Here is a 26,518-nt window from a genome sequence, read left to right as displayed (position 1 = left end):
ATGCAAACAGAAGTGGACCTGAATTTTCTGCTCTGCCACTCAGCATCTCCCTGTCCTGAACTGACACTGCCTCAGAGAGCTCTCCTGCCAGGAGGAGACACTGAAAAGGATGGATTAATATGGAATAGCCCACCCCCACCCCCAAACCAGCCCCTGGTACACCCAGACAGCTCAGGTGGGCTCACCTGCCTCGGGATTTGCCTGTGCCATCAGTCAGGCAGCAGCTCTGAACCATCCCAAATAGAAATCCAGGCTGAGACAGGAGCAAATGGCAAAACAATGGTGGGGATTGTGCTGGGCATTAAGGAAGCAGGAATCCTCTCGGAGCAACATTTCCTACTTGAAAAGAGGAGGTGCTGGATGTGCTTGATACTTTCTATGCTACAAAGTTTTACTTAAAAGCAGGAAAGCTTTGAGAAGCTTTTCTATTTTAGACACAGCAATACCCCACTGAGAGCTCTTCCAAGCATGGTTTATTCTGGGTTTAGGAACTTTCCAGAGCCAGGAGGGCCACCCCAAACTCCTCATTCCCTCTTGGATTCACTTCACCACTTCAAGCAGACTCCAGCCATCAGCAATGGGATGTCCCTGCCCACAGAGCCCCACATCAAGGGAGCACAGACTCACAGGGCTGCTCCCTGCTCCTCCTGATCCACACACAGATGCCTGAGCTCCGTGGTGACCTTTGGCTGCCTCAACAGCCAGGAAGAGGGAACTCTCCAAGATGTGTCTTCAAGCACCCAAACAGACTCCTTGAACCCCTCACAAAACACAGTCCCCTCTCACCTCCTCCTTCTCTGGGGTGCAGTGGCCCAAACCAGCACTTTCCCAGGGAAAGCAAGAGGGGAAGTGTGGGAAATGGAGTTACAGCAAATTTCAGCATTTCTCATCTTAAGGTTTGCATACTATGTGAGCCCTGTGTCAGGTTTTGAGAATTTTCCATGAATCCATTCCCCACAGGGAAGAGCACTTCTGGGGTGGAGAGGGGAAGGGACAGAGCCCAGGCAAGGTGGGAAAGAGCAAGGCTCAGACTGGCACTCCAGACCAGCCCAGTACCAGCTGCCCTGGTGCACACTGGAACTGGGACAGCCCAGGGATGCTCGTGCCCTCCTCACTCAGCTGCTCCCAGGGCAGGGAGACTCCAAGAGGCTCCCCCCATGGAGGAGCTGCTTCTTCTCCTCATTGCCGTTGGGCTTTCTGCTGGTAACTGCATCTCTCCCAGGGTTTCTGCTGACACAGCAGTGGGAGAGCAATTCCTTTGTATTCGTGGACAGAGAACTATGTGGGCAAAACTCCTCAAAAAACTCCTCAAAACTCCTCAAATGGAGAGCAAGGCTCTGCTTTGAAAAGCAAAAAATAAGCCCCCTTGGTCTGGGATCACCTCTAAACTAATAAAGCTGCATCCACAGCAAGGACTTTTATTACAATTTCAGCAAGAAGAAATGAAAAATCATTCTCTCCAGCCAGCATAATTATATTGGAAGAGTTTATTTAAAGTATAACCCAGGCCTTTGATTCTGCCTTGAGTGACAAAATGTTCTTCAGATGCTCTCTTCAGTCACATTGGCTCAGTCACATCAGCTTAGCACAGCTGAAGGGCACTTCTAAGGCTTTCTTAAAGCTTCACAAGTCCTATTTGCTCATTCTGTTATTATTTAAAGTTTCTCTAGATGGAAGAAAAGGATGAGTTCCCCACGGGCCTTTGCCAGCCCACAACATGTGAGAATTCATGGAAAAAATAAAAGTTAGCACCTATTTGACACAGGATAAGACTTCAGCAGGGCCAGGGCTGTGTCTAATTATTATCTTGTTAACAAAGTAACCTCCCTACTTCAGAAAAGTTCTAAAACCTCCTTATGAGTATCAGAGAGGGAAAAAAAAACCAAAACAAACCAAACAAAAAAAAAAAAAGACAAAACACAACACCACTTCTATTTCTGCCCAAAGACAGAGTTCAAATGCTTTAACCTGGTGCCCCTGGGAAATGTACCACAAGTGAGCACAGGTGTGCTCTGTGTGTTCAGTGTGGTGTGAACATACCTCAGGGATCCAGCTGCCCTGCAGGACACAGCTCTGAAGAGGAGTGCTGGGGTTTAAAACACACCAGGTCTTCCTGAGCTGAGTGACTGAAATGTGAATTAAAAAGCACAGAGGCCTCTCCTGGCTGGCAGGAGGGAATGAGGGAGGGAAGGCCTGGAAGCAGAGCTGGATGGTGACACCTGGCAGACACAGAGTGCCAGTCTGCAGCTCTTCCCCCCCTGCTCCTGGGATCCCTCCTGCACTCAGCACCTGCTGCAGGAGCCTCTCTCCAGGCACAGCTGGGGAAATGCTGGCCCTTGATGCTGTGGGGAGGTGACTGAGCTGGCAGTGGGCTCAGGGAGCTCCCAGCACTGGCTGCAGGGGGTGAGAGGCAGGATCAAAGCCAGGGAGAAGCCTCAGCATCACCCTGACCTGAGAACTGCTCAGCCCAGCCTGGGGAGCTGCTGGGTGCTGAACCCATCCCAGAATCCTAAATCCAGCCTGGGGAGATGCTGGGTGCTGAGCCCATCCCAGAATCCCAGATCCAGCCTGGGAAGCTGCTGGGTGCTGAGCCCATCCCAGATCCAGCCTGGGGAGCTGCTGGGTGCTGAGTCCATCCCAGAATCCTAAATCCAGCCTGGGGAGCTGCTGGGTGCTGAGCCCATCCCAGAATCCTAAATCCAGCCTGGGGAGCTGCTGGGTGCTGAGCCCATCCCAAAATCCCAGATCCAGCCTGGGGAGCTGCTGGGTGCTGAACCCATCCCAAATCCAGCCTGGGGAGATGCTGGGTGCTGAGCCCATCCCAGATCCAGCCTGGTGAGATGCTGGGTGCTGAACCCATCCCAGAATCCCAAATCCAGCCTGGGGAGCTGCTGGGTGCTGAACCCATCCCAGAATCCCAGATCCAGTGTGGGGAGATGCTGGGTGCTGAGCCCATCCCAGATCCAGTGTGGGGAGCTGCTGGGTGCTGAGCCCATCCCAGATCCAGCCTGGGGAGCTGGTGGGTGCTGAGCCCATCCCAAAATCCCAGATCCAGCCTGGGGAGCTGCTGGGTGCTGAGCCCATCCCAAAATCCCAGATCCAGTGTGGGGAGATGCTGGGTGCTGAGCCCATCCCAAAATCCCAGATCCAGCCTGGTGAGATGCTGGGTGCTGAGCCCATCCCAGATCCAGTGTGGGGAGCTGCTGGGTGCTGAGTGCATCCCAGATCCAGTGTGGGGAGCTGCTGGGTGCTGAGTGCATCCCAGATCCAGTGTGGGGAGCTGCTGGGTGCTGAGCCCATCCCAGATCCCCAGCCAGGAATTCTGCCTGCTCTGCCAGCTCGTCACTTTAGAGATCAAAGCTGCACCTCCAGAAGAGGAGATTTTACAGATCCGAACAGACAGAAGGGAAAAAAAGATGAAAAATGCAGTGTGACTTCTAAGGGAACCACTTCACTCAAAGCCACACACACACTCCTCACTTCCTGCACCAGCCTCCCCAGGTCACCACGAGCCCCAGGAAAAACATCACGGCCTGAAGTTCAAACTTGCACCAAACGAGTATTTTGGGAAGCACACAAACACAAGGGCAGCTCTCCAGCAAACTGCTGCAAACTGGAGGAGCAGCATCAAATCTGATCAACGTGCACCTCATACATACTGGCTGAGAGAGCTTCAATTCCTCAAAACTCAATTCCTTCAAGTTTGAACTTTAGTGCAGTAGGTCTGAAGCACGTAACAATCCCAAACTGGACTGGATATAAGACATCTGCTAAAGAAATCCAACAGCAAAATCAGATTTTTCTGCAGCCTCGTGGTTACTGCACCTAAGGACTGCAGCACAGCCATTCCCCAGCACAGAGATCACCTGGGACAGAGGTAACAGAAAAGAAAAACAACTGAAGTTCACAGGACTTAGCAAGAACTTGGTGTTCAAAGAGATCCTCCCTCAGCCATCAACACTAAGATCTGGCAAGAAGCTGTTCTAGACTGGGAGATTTTGTCTGGAGTTCAGTGGCTGCCAGCAGAGCTGGTTGGGCACTCCCTGCAGACACACAGACATCACCTTCCCAACCTGCCCACTCCCTCCCAGCTCTTTGCTGGGAGCAAGGATCTCCTCCCAAAAACACACCAAAAACACACCTCTGCACCTCTCTGCACCAAGTGAAACAATTCCATCTTGCACTTGGCAGAATGTGGGATGTTTTTCCTTGCTCTCCCACACCAGCACTGGGGAAGCAAAGAGCTTCTCCTCCAGTCCCCACATTCCAGCCTGACTTACACCAACTTCCTCCCCTCTGGCCTCAGAGGGGTATAAGCAAGATCTGGCCTCAGACAGAACTGAGTTCATGGGGGAGGGGAGGAATTAAACTCCAAATGAGTCACTGTTCCCTCCCCATAATCCACAGCAACATCTGGGGATACTGTGCCTGACTGAGAGCAGTGGTTCTTAATGCTCTGCTTGCAGGGCAGACCCAGCCAGGGCCCCTGGAGATGCTTCCCAAAATAAAACCTGTGTGTCTGCAGGGTTAGGACTGACCTGTGCTTTAGGAGTTGATGAGCTATGAGCCAACTCCTGCCCCAGTTACAGCCCTGCCACTCTCCTGGAAGCAAAACTGGACCATGGAGTCACAGAGGCACTCAAGGGCTGATTCCTCTGTCACAGGGGAAAATTAACACTCATCCTCTGCAAAGGCAGCAGGGAAAGGCAGCAGGATCATGCCAGTTGGGATGGAACAGAAAACATAAAGGAAGCATTGGACATTCTTCCAACAATGATGGGAATCCTGTCTGAAGAATAAATCCAAGCTGTCTGCAGCACTTCCAAGCACTGCTGGTGTCACCTGAGTGGCCATCCCACAAACCTCACCCCACACAGGCCAGAGCACAGCTCTGCCACTGCAGAGAGAGAGCTGGGAAAGGCAGAGCCAGCCTGGCACACCTGGGGGGCCCAGACAGTGACCACACCTGGCTGTGGGCACAAGCTGCAGTGGGTCTGTACACCCACCAATGTGCACCTGGATCACAGTCTGTGCATGATGCACAGCTAGATCACAGTCTGTGTACACTGCACACCTGTATGGCAGCCTGACAATGATGCACACCTGTATGACAGCCTGTACATATGTGCACACCTGTATTTATTACAGCCTATGTACAACTGTACACCTGTATTACTGTGTTCAGTGCACATCTGTACTATAGTCTGTGTACATATGCACACCTGTGTAATAACCTGTGCACAATGCACACCTGAATGACAGTCTCTGTACAACTGTACACCTGTATGGCAGCCTGTGTACAACTGTACACTTCTATGGCAGTTCATACATGAGTGTACACCTGTATTAGTCTGTGCACAATGCACACCTGTGTGACAGTCTCTGTACAGCTGTACACCTGTATTACAGTCTATGTACAGTGCCCGCCTGTATGACAGTCTGACAATGATGCACACTTGGATCACAGTCTGTGTACAAATGTACAGCTGTGTTATAACCTGTGCACAGTGCACACCTGTATGACAGTCTCTGTACAGCTGCACACCGGTATGACAGTCTATGTACAGTGCCCGCCTGTATGACAGTCTGACAATGATGCACACTTGGATCACAGTCTGTGTACAATGCACACCTGTATTATAGTCTGTGTACAAATGTACAGCTGTGTTATAACCTGTGCACAGTGCACACCTGTATGACAGTCTCTGTACAACTGCATACCTGTATTACAGTCTATGTACAGAGCACACCTGTATGCCAGTCTCTGTACAGCTGCACACCTGTATGACAGTCCATACACAAGTGTACACCTGTATGACAGTCTGACAATGATACACACCTGTATTACAGTCTGTGTATGATGCACGCCTGTGTGACAGCCTCTGTACAACTGCACACCTGTGTCACAGCCCGTGTACGATGCACACCTGTGTCATTACCTGGTGGCTCTCTCAGCGCACGAAGGCTCAGCAGCCAGCCCAGCCCAGCTGCTCTGCAGCGTTCACCTGAGGGCACAGACTGTGCCAAGGTTACCCTCCGTGCACAGCCGGGGCTGGCACACTGAGCGGTGCTGCAGCCCCGTGTGCCCTCACTTGCCGGGCACGGTCACAGCCCCGGCTGCCGCCACCCCACGGCAGTGCCCGCTCTCGGGGATGCGGGGCCGTGTTCCCCCGAGCCCGGCTGTGACGGGGGCTCTGCGGGCACCCCGGGCCGGCCCGGCTGGCACAGGGATGCTGCGGCTGCCCCGGGATCCCCGCAGTGTCCCGGGCCAGGCTGGACGGGCTTGGAGCAGCCGGGGGTAGCGGGAGGTGTCCCTGCCATGCCAGGGGTGCCACTGGATCCTCGGGTCCCTTCCAACCCGAACCGTTCCATGGCTGATTGTACATGCTCGGGAGCGCCCAGGCGGGTCGGCGCGGCTCCGGGGAGGCACGGCAGGGCTGTTCTGTCCCCGTGTCACCGCAGCGGCAGCGCCGGCAGCACCAACTCCGGGCCGGGCTCCCCCGGGACGCGCAGCCCCGGCTCCCTCAGGGGCTCCTCCCGCCCGCGGCCCCGGACCCTGCATGCTCCCGCCCGCCGCCGCCCCGGACCCTGCATGGCTCATAGCACCGGCCCGCCCGCCGCCGCCGCCGCCGCGCCCGGCCGGGCCCCGGACTCTGGATGGAGCCGCGCCAGCGCCGCCCCGCCGCATGGGGCGGCCCCGGAACATGGATGGCGGCCCCGCCGCTCCCCCCTCCCGCCTCCGCCACACGCACTCGCTCCCATTGGGGGGAGCCCCGGAATCTGTATGGCACATACCACTGACTCACCGTGGAGGGGTGTAACTTATACAGAGTCCCGGGCCCCCCTACACACAATGGCAGCAGCTCCCACATTCTTCCCCTCCGAGGAGTTGGACTGAACCATGGGGCGGCGGGGGCACGGCCCCCCTCCCGGCCTCCGACAGAACCCGCCTGGCCCTGGGCGATACCACTCCACGCTCCCCCATCTTCCTTCCCCCCGCACGGGTAGATGGACGCCGCCGCTCTCACTCACCTCGGCATCCACTGTGGCCATGGCCGGAGCCCCGGAGCGCAGCCCCGCCCCCCCGGCGGCTCCTCGCGCCTTGGCTCCGCCCCTTGCCCCTCATTCTTCTCAATGGAGACTCTCGGCCGGGCACGGCGCATGCGCGCGGCAGCATGGCGGCCCCCAGGGGCCCTGCTGGCCGTACGGTGTCATGGCGGCGCCCACCGGGAGGTGCCGTACGGGCGGAGCGGGGATGGCGCTGCGGTGACACGGGGACAGCGCTGGGCTGGGACGGACCCCGCGCTCCCGGCACCGCTCCCACAAACCGCGGCTCCTCACTGATCCCGTCCAGACCCCCGAGTCCCCCGCACACGCCCAGACTGCGGGGGAAGAGGGGCCCCGTTCCCAGCTGAGCGCATCATGAGCTCCCCAAACTTTCAGCAGCACAGCTTGCCCAGAAACCTACATAAAATAAAATCCCTGCAAAAACCCCAGAAAGCGTCAAAAAGTCCCTCTGTCTTTCCTGCCAAAAGGTCGAAAATCACCTCCTTTTTTAGCTTCTGCCACCTTTGGGTCATTTCAGGCCAGTTTGTGCAATGTTTTTGGTGTCACCTAAAGCCAGGGATGGGGCAGAGGGAGGAGCTCGCCCTGGCTCTGCCCCACCGAGGGGCTCCTTCACCTCCTCACTGCCTTTCCCATACCTCAAGTACCCACAACAGCTTCAACCCTCCCAAACCCCTCACGGCCCCTCCCAGTGCCCAGGCCCTAAACCCATGATTGTAAAACAATTATCCCTTTTACAGCTCTCTAGTAAAGCAGAAAATAGCACAAGGGGAGAGATAAACGCCTGCAAGGGTTCCTTGGCCCCACAGCTGCGTCAGATGCCACCCTGAGGAAGTGACACCTGCCCCAGGGAGACACAGGGATGGGCAGGTACTGCTGCACCAGCCTCCTGGACAGGACAATCCGTGTTTCTGGGGGAAACAGGAGCCTTTGAGTGCCCTGAAGTCAATTTACACATTTCTTATCTGCTCTCTGGAGGAACAGACCCCATCCCTTGGTCCTAAGGCCGCTCTCCTGCAGCACCAGCTGGCACCTCGCTCCTCTGAGTGGGCAAATGGACATTTCTGTTCCAGCTCCTCCCAGCTCCCATCTCTGCTCTGGGACAGGGACAGGAGCCAGGGCACGGCTGGGGCTGGGCCAGGGCAGCTCAGGCTGGAGCTCAGGGCAAGGTTCTTCCCCCAGAGGGTGCTGGCACTGCCCAGGCTGCCCAGGGAATGGGCACGGCCCCGAGGCTGCCAGAGCTCCAGGAGCCTTTGGGCAGCGCTGCCAGGGATGCCCAGGCTGGGGCTGCTGGGGGGGCTGGGCAGGGACAGGGGCTGGGCTGGGGGATCCTGGTGGGTCCCCTCTCCCTGTGCTTTACAGGGAATCTCTCGCCCTGCAGCGCTCCGGGCGGGGGCACAGCCGGGGTTATCCCGCTCCGTCCCACAGCTGCAGCCCCCGGGCACTCCTGGCACAGCTGTGCCAGCCCCGGGGCTGTCGCTGTCGCGATGCGCTGACAGTCCCGGGGCGGGGGTTCCGCTGCCCTCACACCGCGGTGCCCCAGGCTGTGGGACAGGCTGGGACAGCGGAGCGCCACCGGAGCGTCCCCAGCGGGGCCCTCCCGGGCTGTGTGTCCCTCCCGGTCACCCTGAGTGTCCCTCCGGTCACCCCGAACTCTGTGTCCCTCCCGGTCACCCCGGGCCGGACCCCTCAGCCCCCGCGGGTGCCGGGGAGCGGAGGCACTTGGGGGTGTGTGAGGCACCCCGAGAGGCTCCCAAAGCTGCTCAGAGCCCCGGGCGAGCCCCCAGGACACCGTGAGCAGCCCCGGGGCCACCGCGGGCGCTGCCGGCCCGGCGGGGGAAGGAGACGGCGGCCCCAGAGCGCGGCCCGGCAGCGGCGGCAGCGCCCGCCCGGTAGCGCCGCGGTCAAAATAAGAGTCCCCGGGCCTGGGGACCCGCCCCCCGCCCGCCCCATCCCCTCCGAGCAGCCTCTCCCTCAGTTTGGCAGCAGCAGCTCATTAATTAATTAATTAATTAATTAACTAACCAACCCCCGGAGAACCCCTGCGCACTGGCAGGGCCGTGGCAGAGTCCCCGCGGAGCCCCCGGCGCGGCCCCTGCGGTGCCTCCGCTCGGTGCGGACACGGAGGGGCCCCGGGGGTCCCAGCGCTGCCGGGGGATGGGCTGAGGAGGAGGAGGAGGAGGAGGAGGAGGAGGGTGGTGGCGGGGCGGGTGTCCTTCCCCTGGGATCGCCCCGGCATGGGGAGACTGCTCCCCGCACAAAGAGCCACCTCTGGAAAGCTCTGCTCCGGCAGGGGCCGGGGGCAGCCTGGACATTGCCCACCCCGCACTGGGGGTGCCAACATCGCCCCATCCTGTACTGGGGGTGCCCAGCATCGCCCCACCCCGCACTGGGGGTGCCAACATCGCCCCACCCCGCACTGGGGGTGCCAACATCGCCCCATCCTGTACTGGGGGTGCCCAGCATCGCCCCATCTTGTACTGGGGATGCCCAACATCGCCCCATCCTGTACTGGGGGTACCCAGCATCGCCCCATCCCGCACTGGGGGTGCCAACATCGTCCCATCCTGTAGTGGGGATGCCCCACGTGGGATGTTGGGTATCTCCTGCCTTCATCCCTGCTCCTACAAACCAGACCCGGCCCGCAGGGGTGGCACCGGGACAGGGATGAGGCCGGACGCCCATCAGGACGGGTTCTGGTGGCTCCTCTCCAGCGTTTGCTGCAGTTCTGTCTTTCCCAGATGGACACAGGGACGCAGCGGCCACTGAGACAAACCTCCCCAAGCCATCAGGGAGGGGAGAGGCTCCCAAAAGAAGCCGAAATAACCAGGAGCACACAGAGTTTTTGCAGCTATCACCACCAGCCTCAAACCCATCCTGAGCGAAGGGCAGCGGGGCGAGGCCGGGCTGTGCTGTGCCAGCGCTCCCTGCGTTCCTGGAGCGGCTGCTGGGAGCCAGGGCCGGGCCGGGACAGGGCTGGGGGCTCGGCTCGGGGCAGGGCCGGGGCAGGGCCGGGCAGCCGGAGCAGCCTCGCCGAGCTCCAGCCGGGCGGACATCGCCCTCTCCCGCCCGAGCCGGGCGAGCGGAGCCGCAGCTGCACATCCTGGGATTCCGGGCAGCAGGAAGAGCTCAACCCCAGCGCCCGGCGCTTCCTCCGGCCGCAGCCGCGTCCTTCCAGCGGCACCTGCCCACGGAGCTGAGGCGGGGGGGATTTTAGGGTGGATATCAGGAAAGGTTCTTCCCCCAGAGGGTGCTGGCACTGCCCAGGCTGCCCAGGGAATGGGCACGGCCCCGAGGCTGCCAGAGCTCCAGGAGCCTTTGGGCAGCGCTGCCCCAGGCTGGGGTTGCAGGGTAGGGATGGATGATCTTTGTGGGTCCGTTCCAGCTCAGGATATTCCATGATTCTGTGATTCACCATGGGGTGAGCAGGAGCTCCTTCAGCCCAGCAGGGCCTTCCCACCCCAGCCCTTCCCCTGCCGAGCTGCAGCAGCCTGTGGCTTTGCTTTAACCTCAGCTCTAAACCAGGTTCCAAGCCCAAGCTCCAGTGGGGATCCTCCACTGACAGCCCTGAACCACTTCTCACCATCAGGTCTCAGCTGAGATATCATTTATGATCATCACATACCCAGAGCAAAACATCCTTGGTCTTAAAAAAGATCATCTTTATTTACATTTTTCCAGTTCTTTACATTTGGGGGGGTTAAAACCCAGGACAAAAATACTCCCCAGAAGCTGTGGTAAACATGGAAAACTGCGAGTTTACATTTCAAAACCCAGTTATAAATTGCACAGAAGTCTTAGGTTGTACAGAGCCATCACAAATAGTTGTACAAAACCCCAAAATCTGTAAAGAGAACCACAGGAATAAAGAATTACAGCCACGAGTAGTGGTACAAGAAAGGGCACAAGTTTTGTGGGTTTTACCCTGCCAGTCTCTCTTGGGGAGCAGGGATGGGACATTCCTGTTGCAGATAGTTGCAAATATTTTAAAATATAGAATAAAACCCAAATGGAGCCTAGAACAACCTGTATCTCCTGTCTTGTGCTGGCTCAACAGGAAAACATCCTAGCAGAAAATATTTATTTTTACAAAACTCCTGGAAGTTCAGTGGAAAGCTAAAAAAGAATCATTGTCAAAAAGAAAGAGGAGCCTTTGCATCCCCCAACTCCCCTTTCCCCATCTCCTGCAGGCAGTGGGACAGCAGATGCCAAAGCAGAGTTTAGTTTAGGACACAACATTGAAAAAGCCAAAGGTATGGAGGTGGAATATGTGGAGAGCAGAAAAAGAACAAAACCATGAAGGACATAAAAGCAGCATGGAGAAAAAAAAAAGAGCTGATGATATTTTTGGTGTTCTCCATTGGACACTGAGTTTGAAACAATTAACTCACAAGCTTCTCTCGTGCCCCACTGCTCCCCCTCCCCATTTCAAACAAACTCAAAAACAAGTGCTTCAAAGATCTGAGCCAGGAATTAGAATGAATCCCTATGTGCTGAAGTTCTTTCCCCAGAGCTGTGATCAGAAAAATGGGCTTTTCTCCTCTTTATTTCAGTGTTCAGCAAGAGGAGGGAGGGATGATCAAAGGCCTAAAGGAGCTCCCCAAGAGGTGGAAGCCAGAGAGGCTGTGGACAGGACAGAGGGGTTGATCCTCTCTGGAGAGGGCGATTCCAAACTCAGCTCCAAATCCAACCCAAATACTGGGTTTGCCCCACTGTGCTCATCCAAAGCCCTCCCCTAGGACCTGCTGACAGCGTCCTGGGGCCACCCCTGCAGGGGGGAGCAAGGAGAGCTGGACCAACCCCTCCATCCTGCAGTCCTGGCCCATTTCAAAGGGCTCCATAAAACATCAGCCAGGCTCTTTGGGTCAGGCTTCACTTCCCTGCACAGCCAAGGCAGGGCAGGAGGGTTGCAAAGCACCGATTGTCACTTGTTATGTCAATTCTCCTGCACAACGAGGCTGCTCAGAGACAGCCCTGGCTGATGGCTGCTGCACCCTGGCCAGAGGCACCTCCCAGGGCTGAGAGGGGCCCCTGCACAGCAGCTGGGCTGGGCAGCAGCCCTGGCCTCCACAAGGATGAAGACCACCCTGAGGTGCAGATCCAGCTCCTCCTGCTCCCCCCACAGCAGCTGGTGGTGATGGACACTCCTCACCAGACAAGAGCGTCCCCATTTGCTCCCTGCTTTGCAAGGCTACAGCAGGGGGTCCCAAAGACCAGTTTGTAGCAAATATAAATTGGGGAGAGCAAGCTGAGTGCACAGGAGCACTGCAGAGACAGGGCACAGCACGGGCTGGGTGGGGGCTCCCTCCTCCACAGCCTCCACCAGGGATGGGCCATTCCCAAAACAAAGGTGGAACATTCCCAAAGGTGGAACAAGGAGGACAGCTGCTGGCTGGGAGTCTGGAAAAACAGCCCAGTGGCTCTGGCCACAGCAACCAAAGAGCAATCCCATTTCCCAGCCAAGGAACGTGGGCTGGACACATCAGCAGCAGCTCAGCCCCAGAGATGGAGAAGGAGCTGGGAGACCAGGCCTGTTCCCAGCCCTTCCTGCCTCTCCCAGAGCCTGCCTGGGTCAGGAGCTTGCAGCCCAACCCAGCAGGTCCAGAAGCATTGACAGCTCATAGGAATTTCTCCAGGGGTGTGGAAGGGATTTGGGTTCAAGGATTCGCACAGCCAACAGCAAGGAAGGCCATGGCAGCTGCAGACTGAGCCAGGCAAGACAGGTTCAGCCAAGTGGGAGGAAGAGGAAGAGCACTGGGGAAGAGCTGTACCTGCCTTTGGCCCATTGTGGATGAAGAATGCTGCTCATGGCAGGCTGGACCACCCGACAAAGGAGAGTCTGAATCATGGAAGCTGGGTAGAAGCATAAGCTGAGAAGAGAATGAGGAAGGATCTTTGTGTCTGAGACACAGATCACACCCCAGGCTACCTGCAGTGACAACATTGAGGCAACACCTGCATGCTTCAGACATGGGATGACCAAAGTGGGTTGTAGGGAGGAGCCTTCTTCCACTCTCAATAAGTTTATTCCAAATGGCTCTTTAGGAGCTGGGGCTGGTGGTCTCCAGCCCTTCCAGGCAGACCCTGGCTATGCCATCTCCATCCTCCTAAAGGCAGAGTCTGCTCTCCCCCTCCTCCCCTGCCAGCAGTGAGCACTGCCCAGGACTCTTGGGCCACTTGGACAAATCCTGGCTTCAGGACACAGGGCCTGGGAAGCAGCAGTGCAGTGGCTGCTCTCTCCAGAGCCAAGCCCACGTGGTGCCAAATTCCCTCCAGCCATCGGGAATTTTGAGCCAGGCCACTGTGTTTGTTTTCCCCAAGCTGCCTTGGCAGAGTTCACCACCCCTCCTGGTGAGAGCAAAAAAAACTTCATTTTGTAAGAAAACAGCAAGGTGCATTCCTGATTTGGCATGAACAGGCACATGGATCAGCATCAGAAATGGATGAAAAAGCACAGCATTTCTCATAGAATAATTTATTAAATACAGCATTAAAATTTGTATTTCTGAATTCAATCATTAAAAACAACTTCATCTCATATATATATATATATATATTTATATATATTCAGGGACAATGACAATCACTCTATCATCATTGGTGCATGTTGTGCCAGCACTGCTCAGAACGGCACCTTTGCTACACTACCCTTAAAGCAGTTCAATGCTTAAAAAAAAATAAAATAAAAAAGCATTTGCAAAGAAAGAGTGCAAAGCAGGGCCTGTCCCAGCTGCCTGAAGGGTGTGCAGAGGTGGCTGAGCAAGGAGGCAGCAGCTGGAAATGCTCCTAAAGGTCTGTCAGGTACTGCCTGCCCAGCCTGGGGCCATGTGGGGACCAGCTCTGAGGTTCCAAAGGTCTGGAGGCCACAACTCCAGCCTGGCTGGGCACCTGTGGCTCTGAGGATGTGGTTTGTGGTTTCCTCAGCTTGAGCAGTCAATGCGAAACAAGCTAAACAAGGTGTGTGTGGGGAAAAAGCACAAAAGAAAAATTGCAAGAAAACCCAGCTTGTTCCCCCAGCTGCCAGGTGCAGCAGAGGCTGCAGCTCCCACATGGGTTGTGTTCATTGTCACATTCTGCTCAGGCCCAGGGGACACACAGCAAACCAGTGCCACCACAGGCCCCTGGCCCAGACAGGGACAGCCACTCCCAGGGACAGCCCCGAGGAGAGGGGAGGGATCCCACGGGCAGGGCCCCTGGGCAGACTCAGAGGTAGCATCAGACAGACTTTTGTGATTGATGGTCACTTAACTGCAGCCTGGGAGGAGAGGGCACCCTGCAGGGACATGGAGTGTGGTTGGTCCCCCTGCTCCAGAGTGAGCAGTGCTGCTGTCCTGTGTGCCAGGGCCCAGCAGTGAGCAAGGGTGGGCTGTGTCCCACAGGGCTCTGTGGGGAAAAGGACACCCCATCCCACACCAGGATCTTCCCCAGAGCTCACCAGGGCTTATCAGCTTATCAGCAAGTGTCCCCACGAGCCCATGGCCACTCACACTGCCATCACTCCCCCCACAGCTCAGGTACAGCAGGGCTTGTGCTTTTGGCTTTTTTAAAGTCCCTGACCTTCTGAACCTGCTTACTCCAGGAAACCTCCTGCTACCCTTAGGACCTCTGAGGACAAGGAGGAAGGGCTGTCAAAAACCATTTGTGGAGAGCACACAGCCCCTAAAAGAGGAGAGCAAGTCCACACAGCCCAGCCTTCCCTTAGAGTGGAGCTGTGCCAAGTCAGGAGCGTTTCAGATAAGGCATCGCAGGTGCTTTGATAGTAAAGCAGTTAGTGTCGACTACAGTACTGGAACAGGCTGCTGCCCAGGGCACCAGGGCCACATCCAGCTCTCCAGCACTTGCAGGAGCTCCAAGGGGAGCTCCAGGGCCACATCCAGCTCTCCAGCAGCAGCAGGAGACTGTTCAGTTTCCCTGACCTCTCCCACGTGCATGCAGGCTGCTCTGGCTGCCCTTTTTGGTTTTTTTACCCCCTCCCTAGAAAGAGACTTCAAAAGCCCAGGCTGGGATGTGGCAGTTCCCCCCCAAAGCAGCCAGAGAGACAAGAAGACGCCTTGTGCTGTACCAGACTGTGCCACAGGCGGGTGCCCCGTGGTGCCAGGGTGGGCAGTGCCAGCGGGGTCGGAGCAGGGGAGGGCTAATTGCCATTGCTGATGCTGGAGTTGGCACTGCTGCAGCTCTGCTCGTAGGATGGAGGTGCCTCTGTGGGGGAAAGGAAGAATGAGAGAGGTTATGGTGGGTTTGGGAGATTCCCTTCACCCCAGTCTGTGTAACCCAGGGCAGAGTGAAGCAACCCACCAACACACACTCCCTGCCAGGGCCCCACAGCCTGCCCAGCTGAGGTACAGGGGCTTTGTAGGATTTCAGCCAGTCAGTCCCATCCCTGCCCTCATGCCCATGGAGGTTAAAAATCACAACCTCACAGTCCTGTTCTGTTCTTCCCTTTCTTTCCTAAGCATCCTCCTGTCTTCCAGCACCTCCAGAACACTCATGCCCCATGTGCCCCAGCCCAGGGCTGAAGTAACACACGGAGTGTTCTGTTACCCAGTGCAAAGAGAGGGGCTGATTTGGGTACAACTGTGCCAACACACACTGCTGGCCTTGTCACCCCTGCACACCTCTAGGAGTCCAGAACTCACTGCTGGCCCTGCCACCCCAGCATGGCTGCAGGACCCCAGCACAGCTCCAGGATTCCAGACACTGGGATTTCCCTGAGCTGCTCCACCCTGGACACTTTCTCAGCTCCCACCCCCACAGCTTCAGACCAGCTGCAGGCCCACTCCAAGTCAGACAGAAGATTTCAGTGACATCATTTTCCTGGCTATGCTCCCACCAGCCTCACCACAAGCCAAGTAGTTTTTCCATCAGTGGGAGGCTGAGAGCTCTTTTAAGAACAGGGAGATCCTCTCATGATGAGCCCAGGGCAGGCCTGGGTGTGGATGTGGGGAGGACAGCTGGCTTTTACAGCTGGAAGAGGGGACTCCTCCAGAGGCTAAAGCAGGCAGAGAGATGTCACAATCCCTCTGACAGCACCCTGCAGCAGACTGACTGAATCCCAGATTCCCAGCAGTTCACAGCTAGCAGAGACTGAGGTAGGAGCTGTTTCCCCCCAGCTGCAGATCCCAGGAGTGCTGCTCACCATAGGGGTATCCCCACGTGCTGTACTCTGGGGGCAGGATGAGTGAGCTGGCTGTGGGGACAGGCACCACATTCCCCTCAGCATAGTAGGGGACAGTGGCTCCCGTGGACAGGCAGAGTGTGGGGTGGTTTGGGGAGCCCGTCTGCTCCGAGTCCGCCCGAATCTCCTGGAAGCTCAGTCCTGGGGCATAGCTAAAGGGCTGCTGCTGGGAATGGCTTTTGGTGGGGATGGAGACATTGTCCATGGGGTGATAGCCACTGGCAGCCTCCTCTTCCTCTGGGGGGGCACTGGGGACCACCACAGATGGGATGTGCTGGATGGAGCGGGAGGGGCTCAGCGGGACCCTGTTCACAGCAATGTTTCCAATGTAGATGGGGAGAGTGACAGAAACCTCTGGAGACTTGAGGGAAACCTGGAAGAGAAGAGCAAACAGTGGCATCATCATGATACATGGCAATGGGAAGGTTCACCTGATGCCTGGACCACCCAGACCACACTGCTCAGCCTGGGAGGGGGCACAGAGCCACGGCCCAGCCCAGGGATACTCCAAATAAACTCACCTGGATGTAGTAGTCAATGTGGATGAGGCTGCAGCCCTGCAGAATGGACTGGGGCAGTGCTGGAACCAGGATCTGCTCCTTCCATTCTGCATGTTTCCAGGCTTTCACCCCTGAGCCTTCCACCTCGGCGATGGTCCTCAGGTCGTAGATCCAGCGCTTGGATTTGTAGGCCACTTTCTGCACAGACAGGAGAAACACAGCTGGCTCAGAGGCTGCAGGTGCTCTTCTGTCTCCCACAAATGTAAACCAGGACACAACCCCACCCAACTGCTTTGTCAAATAGGCACAAGCACAGACATAAGGGGCATATTCCAGAGCAGGAATACCCATTGCTGTGTGACAGACTGAGAGGGGATAAGCAAGACAAGTTCTAGGTCCTCTTTCCCCAGGAAGGTAGAGAGGACCAGAGGTGGAGATTTGGCCCCTCACTGCCCCAGTTGCACAGAGGCCTCCCTGGGGTGGAGCAGCAGCACAAGGCAGAGGATGGCCCCACTGGGCACCCACCTGGAGCAGACTGGCCACCACAGCGCCGGTGTCGCGGCCGGACTTGTTCTCAATGTCCGTGCGCAGCTGGATGGCCTGGCCCACGATGTAGCCCTTCAGGTCAGACGTGGCTGTCAGGATGATGTTGCCACTCTTCACAAGCTTGTAGTTGAACTTCTTGGTGATGGACATGGTGTTGGGCTGCTGCAGGACGGCACAGACAGAGGTGTTGGCTCAAGAGAGTCAGAGAGCCTCCGGGAAAACACTCAAGAGATTCAAAACAAGCAAGCAGAAATATTTGCTTCTAAGAGGATGCAAAGAACCAGCAACATGGCAATACCACAGACAACAGGTCTCACTTCTCCAGCCCCACAGCTCTACTGTCCTATTAGTTGCTTTCCCCTCCAAAGCAAGTTCCCCAAGCCCAAGTGTCTCCAAGCACCTGAAGCTGTTGGCCAACATGTCTCTCTGCATGCTGAAAATTCAGGTAAACCTTTCAAAGCAACACACACAAGGGTCAGAAATCACCTGGAGTAAGTACTGACAGCAAGGCAGGAGAGATGAGGAGTCCTTGTCCTGCTCTTGCATAGTCACAGCACGCAGTCAGAGCTGTCCAGCCACTGAGTGACTCCTCAGACAGCAGGACCAGGACAAGGACAAGTGCTGAAGTGTTGGCATTTCCAGCCATGCCCCTGCTCGTTCTTACCTCGATGTCAGGGATGTCGTTCAGGTTGAGAGGGCAGAGAACATAGAAGATCTTGTTGCATTTGTAGTCCTTGGAGAAGCGAGGTGTGTCTATCACAGCTTTCACCTGATGCAGGACCTTGCCAAAAGGGCCTTCAAATGATGTAGGAGCAGAAGCTGGAGTTGAGAGAGAAAGAAGAGGTCATAAGGCTGAGCCAGGCCAGTTTCTGAACTGGAAGTATATGCAAAATCCAAGGCTTACAGGGAAGGGCCTTCAGCCACTTTTCTGCATCTTACCTGGCAGCAGGAACTGGAAGGGAAAGTTGTGCTCTCCAGCTGTCAGGACCCCTGTGGAAACAAGAGCGAAGTGTTCATGGGACAGGCTGAGAGGCTCTTACCTTGGAATGTTTGATGTGGGGGAGAGAAGCCACCACCCAGGGAATCACACACCACCTGCTCTGCTGCCTACAGCCCCTGGACAGCTCCAGATCCCATGGGCAGTGCTTGAGCCAACAGGAGCACCTGCTGCCAGCCACCCCTCCTTGGGACAGGAGAGGTTCTGTAGGAAGATACCCTGTAAATAAGGTCATTTAGGGCAGGCTCCAAGTGATCCCAGTGATACAGCAAGTGGTTATCCCAGGCTATTGACACAGGACACAGAGCAGGGCTGCTGTGGGTTTATTTTTCCTCAAGTCTTCCCCTGACTGCCTGACATAGGGGAACTGAGAAATCACAGGCACTGTCTGAGGGTGGTAGGGAGTTCTGGTGGGCATCAAGCCACTCCACCCTCAGCCACACACCAAGCCCTTCACAGACTGCACAGGGTTCAGGAGCTGGAACCAGAGGTCCACCCACCCTTAGACCCCAGAAGGGACCTGCAATACCTCAGCCTGGCTGCTGAGACAACAGGAGCTCAGAAAAATATTGCCACAACATTAAAACCTTGGCACTTGTTTCCTTCAGCCACTGCTCTGCAACAGCCTCGAGGGCCCAGGGCAGAGCCAAGATCCAGTGCATGGCTAGAACAACAGATTCCAACTCCCCAACTCCATCCACCCTCCAACAGTCCCAGATTCCCTCCAGGGCAGTGTGACAGCTGAACTGAACCCACAGTGTGATCCAGCAGCTCCTAAAGTTGCCTTCAGTAAGAAAACCACTGAGGTTTATCCATATTTGTTAAATCCATGCATACACAAGAGGTTTTGTTTTTAGAGTGGCAGAGCTGAGAGGGAGACCTGGATGCCCAGTAAATCGAGCTGTGTTTGTTCTGCTTTGCAGGATCATTGCTGGAGGTAGCAAAGGCCAGCTCTGGCTGGTGCTTTTGTTGTTGCAAGACAGGGGGAGGCAGCTGGGCCGTTAGCAACGCTGGCTCTGCAGAGCTGACAGAAATCGAGTCCTGTCGTCAGGGGATTAAGTGGATTACATGGAAGGGGGAGGTGGGGAGGAGAAGAGTAAATCCCCCCACTGACACAGCAGCCCAGGCAGGACCTGGTGCATCATTCATGCTATGAAAAGCTAGATCTCTGCCTCTCTGCTCACTCAGCCACCCCATGGGGACGAGGCACAGTGAGTGTGTCCTGCCCACAGTGCAGGGACAGAGGGATAAACAATCCAACACACACACATTGTGGATCCCTGCAAAGGGACAACAGCAGAGGTGGCTATTTGTACTCTGTGGCCTCACAGAGAGGAGCAGCATTTGCCCATTGCCATCACCTCCCTGCAGATTCCCCTCCTGTTCCCCAAACAAACCCGAGCTATGTAGGCTAAAATGCAGCACCCGGCGCTGTCACCAGGTGGAGGCACCAAGCCAAGCTCTGCCCTCGCTGCCAGGGCTGGTGCTCAGAGCTGGGCAGGCCCGAGGCAGCTGCGGGCCAGCCTCTCCTGCTCCCTCCTGCGCAGCCCGGCTCAGTAAAGGTGCCAGGTGAGGTGCAGCAGGTGCCTTGGCTGCTGGGGTCCGGGATAAAGCCTGGTTAATGTGAATGACTCGATGAAGCCAGCCCTTGTTTGCTGCCCTGAGGGTTTCTGTCTTTAACAGGCACCATTCAGCATTGATTTTACACCCATTATCCCTATTTTAGAAAGCAAATGACTCACTGGAATACATCGACTGTCCTGTGCAGCTTCTGCATTGCAGTACAGGGACTCTGCACCTGACAAGGAGTGGGAGCAAGTGCTGTTCCTGCCCTGCAAAAGGGAGGGAGGTGGGAGCTCCAGAGGGCAGTGGTCACTGAGAGAGCTCCACTGAGGATTTCCACCAAGAGAATTCCCAGCTGTGTGACATGCAGAGCCCCACATGAAGGTGCAGGCAGTAATCCTGAGTCTCCTACTAGGAGCATGAAAGTTCACAGCCTTTCCAGGACCCTTAGGATCAGTTCACAGACTCCACCAAGTAAAAGTCCCTATTCTACAGGGACTGCCTATAACAGGCAGCACCATCCAAGAAGTCATTTCTGTCCAAGTCCTACCCAGCTCAGGTGCACCAACAGAAAGCTGGGCTGGAAGTGAACCTGTGAGCACTTTCACAGTTTCTAACTCCCACAGCATCACTGAGCAAGGCCAGGAACTCTCCCAGGAACATGTGTGGGCAGCATCACCCACAGAGGAGGTGGTTTGGCTCTCAGAGCCACTGTGTGGCTCACTGGCACTGAGGCAGTTTCTGCACAGGTCCCCAGATGGGAACTGCTCACAGGTCAGCCTAGACCAGCCTGATGGTCCTGACCAAGCCCAAGTGCCCAATGTCCTGTTGGCTGTGACCCCCTGAAGAGCCTGCAAGTCCCTCCTGCAGCTCCTGCCTGTAGCAAGCTGCCCACGAGGGCTGGAAAAGGCCCTTCCTGCTCTTTGCAGCCAGAGAGGAGTTCCCAGAGCAGGCCACCCCAGACTGAAGCTGTTCCTGCCACAGCTCACACAGACCAAGGGCATCACAGCAGCACCTGGCTCGTGGCCACAGAGCCCTGACCCAGTCCTGAGCTGAGCAGGGAAGCACAGTGAGCCCTGCTCTCCACTCCATGGAGCAGGGAGACGCTGCAGGTGACCAAGAACAACTCTTGTTTGCAGACCTGCTCCTTCCAGCCCACTCTCTCCTTCCCCCAAGAGGGAGAAGCATCTTTTGGCATCCTCAGTATCCTGGAATGGGCATTCCAAGGCACCCACTGGTGCAGAAAGGAGTTCAGTGCCAGGGCTATTTCACAGTCAAGAGTTAACAAAATTAAGATGAAGAAAAGCCAGTGGTCCTGACTGAGATAGGAGCCTCCTGTGAAAGCACAGGTATGATCCAGAGTGCCTGGCAGAGTGACAGGGCAGCAGAGCCCACAGGTGAGCTGGGGTCCTGCCTGCCTCCCACTGCACAGGAGGAAAGGCAGATACTCAGCAGCAATCTGGGCTCCTTCTTGCTTCTCCTGGCAGAGGCTCCTCCAGCACGGGCACAGCAAAGGCTCCATTTGCAACTTGGAATTACAAAACCATTTCTGTCTTCTGCCTGGTGGAAAGTTGGCAAATCCCAAACCAAGCACCCTTACAATGGGAAGGGAGGTGGCAACTGCTTCTAAACTCTCCAGCTGGCAACTTTGCTCCAAAAGGCTGAGCTTCCATTTCCTAATGCTGACTGATCTTGCTATAATAGGGGAAATCTGCAATTTCCCTTGTCCCAGCTTCCCTGTGAGCATGGGCAGGGCACAGACTGACCTTGAACCAACACCCAGGTACTTCTGCCATGGAAAACAGGAGCAAACTCAGCTCCCTGCAAGGGACACTTGCAGTGTCAGTCCAGCACAGCCACTGTGCTGGTGACACAGGGCAATGTGTGTCTCACCAGACCTTGAACAGATCCCCAGATCACAGCAGGGGAGATGCAGCATCAGGCAGAGTGTCCAGAGCCATCCCACAACAGCCCCTGTCCAATTCCAGCATCCCAGCACTGAGGGGAACACACAGCCCATGGGGAGCCACCCATCACCCCTGTCCCTCCAGCCCAGAGAGCTTCAAGCAACAACCCAGGACATTTCATGTGCTAATTCCATCTGCAAGTGGACTTTGCAACAGAGCCTGCTGCTGGCAGCAGGCAGGGGTGAGCTGGTTTCCAGCCATGCTGGGGCCCATGGCCATCCCAACACCTGGGAACAGCTGCCCTTTCCCTGCTCCTCCAGCACCAGAGGCTTTGCCAAAGCATTCCCCAGCCTGGGCAGGGCACAGCAGGGGTTCAGCACTGCTCTAGGGGGCACTGAGACCCCTCAAACAGGGGCAGCTCACAGACCCTGTGAGGGGACAGGGCTGTGCCAGCCACTGCAGCCACGCCGAGCCAGCACCTCCCCATTCCCAGAAGCCAGAACAAAGGCCACAGTGTCCTAGGATGCAAAAAAGCTTTTCCTGAAGTTTATGTGCAGCTAAAAATACCTTGAGAAAGTCATTAGGCAGCAGAGGCAGCAGGCTTGGCAGGGTTCTGCTGTGAGGCCATACCTGCAGCAGCCTGTCCCCCTGACAGGAGTCAAACCAGCAGAGATTGGCCACCCCCACACAGCCTTGGGCAACTTCCTCCCAGAAAATCCCTGGAGGGAAAGAAGCTGCTGCCCCAGACAGCCTGGAGAAAGCTCAAGTGCAGATAGCAGGAGCAGTAACAACACACTCATAGTGCAGAAGAACCTTGGAGAGGCCCCTGACTCCAGCAGAGATAGGTCTGGTGGCTCTCATTCACGGCTCAGCTGCTCCACACTGGGACTGGGGTTGTTCACTTGTACCACTGGCTGTGGGGGAGTCCTGGAGCATTTCATTTACAGAAAAGAAATTCCTTGATCCAGAGGGCTGATGCCAAGTCTTCTGGATCCCCTGGAGACACTGGGTTGGTACCCAGAGAGACCCTGCCAGGCTGAAGGGGCTGGGCCTGTGGAACCTTGGCAAGTTTGACAGGGCCAAGTGCAACGTCCTGGGTCAGAGCAATCCCTAGCACAAACACAGGCTGGGCAGGGAATGGATGGAGAAAAGCCCTGAGGAGAAGGGCTTGGGAATGGTGGTGGATGAGAAGCTCAGTGTGCCCCAGCCCTGTGTGCTGGCCCCAGAAACTCCCCTGGCCTGGGCTGATCCCAGTGTGGGCAGCAGGAAAGGGGGGGCTCAGCCCCTCTGCCCTGCTCAGACCCCACCTGCAGAGCTGCCCCAGCCTTGGGGCCCAGCGCAGGAAGGAGCTGGAGCTGCTGGATGAGTCCAGAGGAGGCCCCTGGGATGCTCCAAGGACTGGAGCCAGGCTGGGAGAGCTGGGGGTGCTCACCTGGAGAGGAGAAGGCTCCAGGGAGAGCTCAGAGCCCCTGCCAGGGCCTGAAGGGGCTCCAGGAGAGCTGGAGAGGGACTGGGGACAAGGGATGGAGGGACAGGACACAGGGAATGGCTCCCAGTGCCAGAGGGCAGGGCTGGATGGGACATTGGGAATTAGGAATTGTTCCCTGGCAGGGTGGGCAGGCCCTGGCACAGGGTGCCCAGGGCAGCTGGGGCTGCCCCTGGATCCCTGGCAGTGCCCAAGGCCAGGCTGGGCAGGGCTGGGAGCACCTGGGACACTGGGAGGTGTCCCTGCCATGGCATGGAGTGGAATAAGGTGCTCTTAAGGTCCCTCCCCACCCAAAGGTTTCCCTGCACTCCCTGCAAACCAGGACAGTGCTGCAGCACTGCATGGGAAAGCTGCCACCATCATCCCCACTGGGGCTGAAATGACCAATGGCTGTATTTACACTGTGAAACAAATGATCCACGTCGAGTTCACTCCTCCACAGCTGCTGGAAGTGTCTGGGCTCTGCTCTGAGCAGTGACCCCTCCCTGGCTGGTGCTGCCAGGCCCCTGCCCAGGCAGAGGTGGCAGCCAGAGAAATCCCCAGCCCCCCAAAGCCACCATCCCTCCAGACTGAGGGGAAGCTCCCTGCCCACACCCTACCCTTCCTGCAGCTGGCCAAGGGCTGGGAAATGTCCTCCAGCAGCCTCTGCCTGGCACAAGAGCAGGGCTGGGCTGGGGCTCAGGAGGAGCGAACCCCACAGGAACAAGGCCACAGCCCTACCTGCTGTGTCCCACCCACCTTCCCAGGGCTGTCTGGCAGCTTTCTGTGCAAACAGCCCAGTCTGACAGCACTGGTGGGGCCAGCTCTGCTGGGCTGCACGTTCCAGCCAGGGCCACTGTGGGGACACTTGCCAAATCCTCCTCCCGGCCCCAGGGTCCCTGTCTGGAAGTCACAGGTGGTCACAGCCATCTCTGCACAAGGGTCACAGGCCACCATGACAAAACAGGAGCTCCAGGGTAGCAGAAGGGACCAGGAGGTGCCTTGGTCACACAACAGACTCGGGTGAGGCTCATTCCCCTCCTGTGAAGGCTCACACGGAGGGGTGCTGGGACAGCCAGCCCAGATGTGTGACACAGAGCAGGCTGCAGACCAGGAGCCATGGCGTGGGGCACAGCACACGCCTCTGCCTCACCAGGCTTCACCCACAGCTACCCACAGCAAAAGGTGAATAATCCTGTTTGTCACTCCCTCTAGCCTCCAAAGAGAAGGATGATATCAGCTCTGTAGCCACCACTAGGAGCCTGGAAAATGCCCCCACACCCCAGGCAGAGGAGACAGCAGTGGCTGAAATGGGGCTCCTGTCCCCAAGCCCTGTCCCTCCCCAGCAGTCCCTGCCAGGCTCTGCTCCCTCCTGGATGCTGGAATGGGAACAGGCTGCACCTTTGGAGCACACAGATTTTTTGGTTCCTCTAGCAGAGGAACAGCAGGCCAGACCATATGGCAGTTTCTCCCTGGCTCTTTAACAAGTGATGCATTGACTGTGTTGGCCAATTCAAGGAGTACAGAAAGGTACCTGCTGCCTGCTGGCCCCTGTGCCATCACTTGGAGCAATGTGGCTCTTTCCTCCTGCTGCCTGAAGTCAGCCCTGGGGAAGGCAAGCTCCTGCTAAGGTGCTGAGTTAGACTGATTCTGGTGCTGCTGATGCACAGCTTGGATCCTCTCCTGTCCAGGCTCTCCAGGCAGAGAGCAGGAAAGCAGAAGGTTTGTGTTTTCCACTTTGGGGAGGAGAAATGAGCAGCCCTAGCTCTGCACTGTGCCACAGGACCCCCAGTCCCCAGCTACAGGCAGAGATGTCAGTGTCATGCAGTCCCAGCAGGCAGCACCCTGCTCACCCCTGTCCTGCCCTCTCTCCTCATCCACTTTTGCAGCCAGAACACTGAATATTAGATATAAGCAAGGGGCCAGAGCTCTTTAGCTCTCAGGAGGCTCTATCAGCATTAATTCTGTGCCAGGGCACTTGAGGTGACGCTGAGCCACTGCAGCTTTAGCACAGGACTCAACTCAGGGGATTACAAACTGCAACAAAGGAGGGGAAATGCACACGTTTGCTCGTGCCATCAGCAGGCACAGGTGCCACTGAGGGAGCAGCCAAGAGCCAGAAGAGGAACCTGCCAGCAAGCACAGGCACAGCTGCCAGGAAAGCCCCGGTGTGGAGCTCCAAGGAGAGCTCTCCTGCTCTGGATGGCAGCGATGGAGCACAGCCCCAGCAGGCTCCACGCTCCCTTTCAAGGCAGCAGCTCTCGTGCTCCAGCTCTGCAAACACACAAACACACAGCAGGAACAACCCCCCCGTGGGTAATGCTGCTGAGATCAACCTCTCTGTAACACAGGAGGTGCAGCAAAGCACTCAGCACTGAGGTGAGGGCTCCACTGCTCACAAACCTCTGTGTCAGCAGCTTCCAGAGACATTCTCAATGAATTAGCAGGATCTGGCAGTGTGGCAATGCTGCAAAAACCCCAGAGGATTAACTGGTCTACTGAGGCAAGAAATTTGGAAGTGCTGAGGAAGCTGCTGTGACCCAAGGCAACTGCAGATCCCTCAGTGTGGCTTTCCTGGGCTGAACCTGCAGCTCCTGCTCTGAACCCAGCAGCACAGTGTGGCCAGGAGCTGGCACCAGAACATCCTCAGTGGCTCACCACTGCCCATGGACACCCTGCTGCTCTCACCTGGCTGTCCAGGAGCATCACCTGCTGCTCTGAGACCTCCTGCTCACACAGAACAAGCTCTACAAGTCTCACAATTCTGTTTAGACAGGTCACCAGGATTTTTAAATTCAGCTGGGAGCCAGGATTGTTACCCTGTGCCAACTGCTGGCCATGAAGGTGTTGTGCCAGGCCGGCAGAGAACCACCCTAGGGAAGAGGTGATGCACAGCTGCCCCTTTTTAGCTCTGTGCAAGAAATCTGCCAGCAGAGGAAGCATGTGGAGCTGCCAGGAAATCCCTGCAGTGCCTTCAAGCTAACTAACAAGCTGCCAAAAGAAAGGTCAGCTGGAAATTACAGCCAGCTCCCTGCATGAGTTCAACTCAGGTACAAGGAGGGAATGAAAAAAACCCAAAAATCTACCTTTGCATGCACAAGCCTTCCACAGGGCAAGAGCTGTGTGGGCAGCTGGAGATGCAGGGAGGGAACAGCCCCATGGGGGTACAGGCACATGATGGACCTGCTCCTCTCTGGCTGAACAAGGGCAGAGGCACAGCAGGAGGGGGAGAGGAGCAGGAGGCTCTGCAGAGTGAATCACTCCATTATATTGGAGCAAGAGAAGCAGCTCTGTGTCCCA

General features: G+C 56.6%; 2 protein-coding genes across 2 annotated transcripts in view; both read right to left on the bottom strand.

The window, feature by feature from the left end:
* EHMT1 (euchromatic histone lysine methyltransferase 1) overlaps nucleotides 1-7,087 on the bottom strand; it is a 122,967-nt gene extending 115,880 nt beyond the window's left edge. Inside the window, exon 1 of the mRNA XM_036393881.2 lies at nucleotides 7,033-7,087. Coding sequence (XP_036249774.1) covers nucleotides 7,033-7,053 — 21 coding nt within the window. The 5' untranslated portion in view covers nucleotides 7,054-7,087. The remainder of the gene's footprint in view (nucleotides 1-7,032) is intronic.
* A 3,616-nt stretch (nucleotides 7,088-10,703) lies between these two features.
* ARRDC1 (arrestin domain containing 1) overlaps nucleotides 10,704-26,518 on the bottom strand; it is a 38,266-nt gene continuing 22,451 nt past the window's right edge. Inside the window, exons 3-8 of the mRNA XM_036394130.1 lie at nucleotides 18,226-18,276; nucleotides 17,951-18,105; nucleotides 17,266-17,448; nucleotides 16,762-16,938; nucleotides 16,202-16,613; nucleotides 10,704-15,264 (exon numbers count right to left, since the gene is read on the bottom strand). Of these exons, the coding sequence (XP_036250023.1) occupies nucleotides 15,200-15,264; nucleotides 16,202-16,613; nucleotides 16,762-16,938; nucleotides 17,266-17,448; nucleotides 17,951-18,105; nucleotides 18,226-18,276 (1,043 nt within the window). The 3' untranslated portion in view covers nucleotides 10,704-15,199. The remainder of the gene's footprint in view (nucleotides 15,265-16,201; nucleotides 16,614-16,761; nucleotides 16,939-17,265; nucleotides 17,449-17,950; nucleotides 18,106-18,225; nucleotides 18,277-26,518) is intronic.

The sequence above is a fragment of the Molothrus ater genome, chromosome 20 (assembly GCF_012460135.2).
Source record: "Molothrus ater isolate BHLD 08-10-18 breed brown headed cowbird chromosome 20, BPBGC_Mater_1.1, whole genome shotgun sequence".
NCBI lineage: Eukaryota > Metazoa > Chordata > Aves > Passeriformes > Icteridae > Molothrus > Molothrus ater.
The sequence above is the reverse complement of the archived record's forward strand: the minus strand, read 5'-3'. Positions and strand labels throughout refer to the sequence as shown.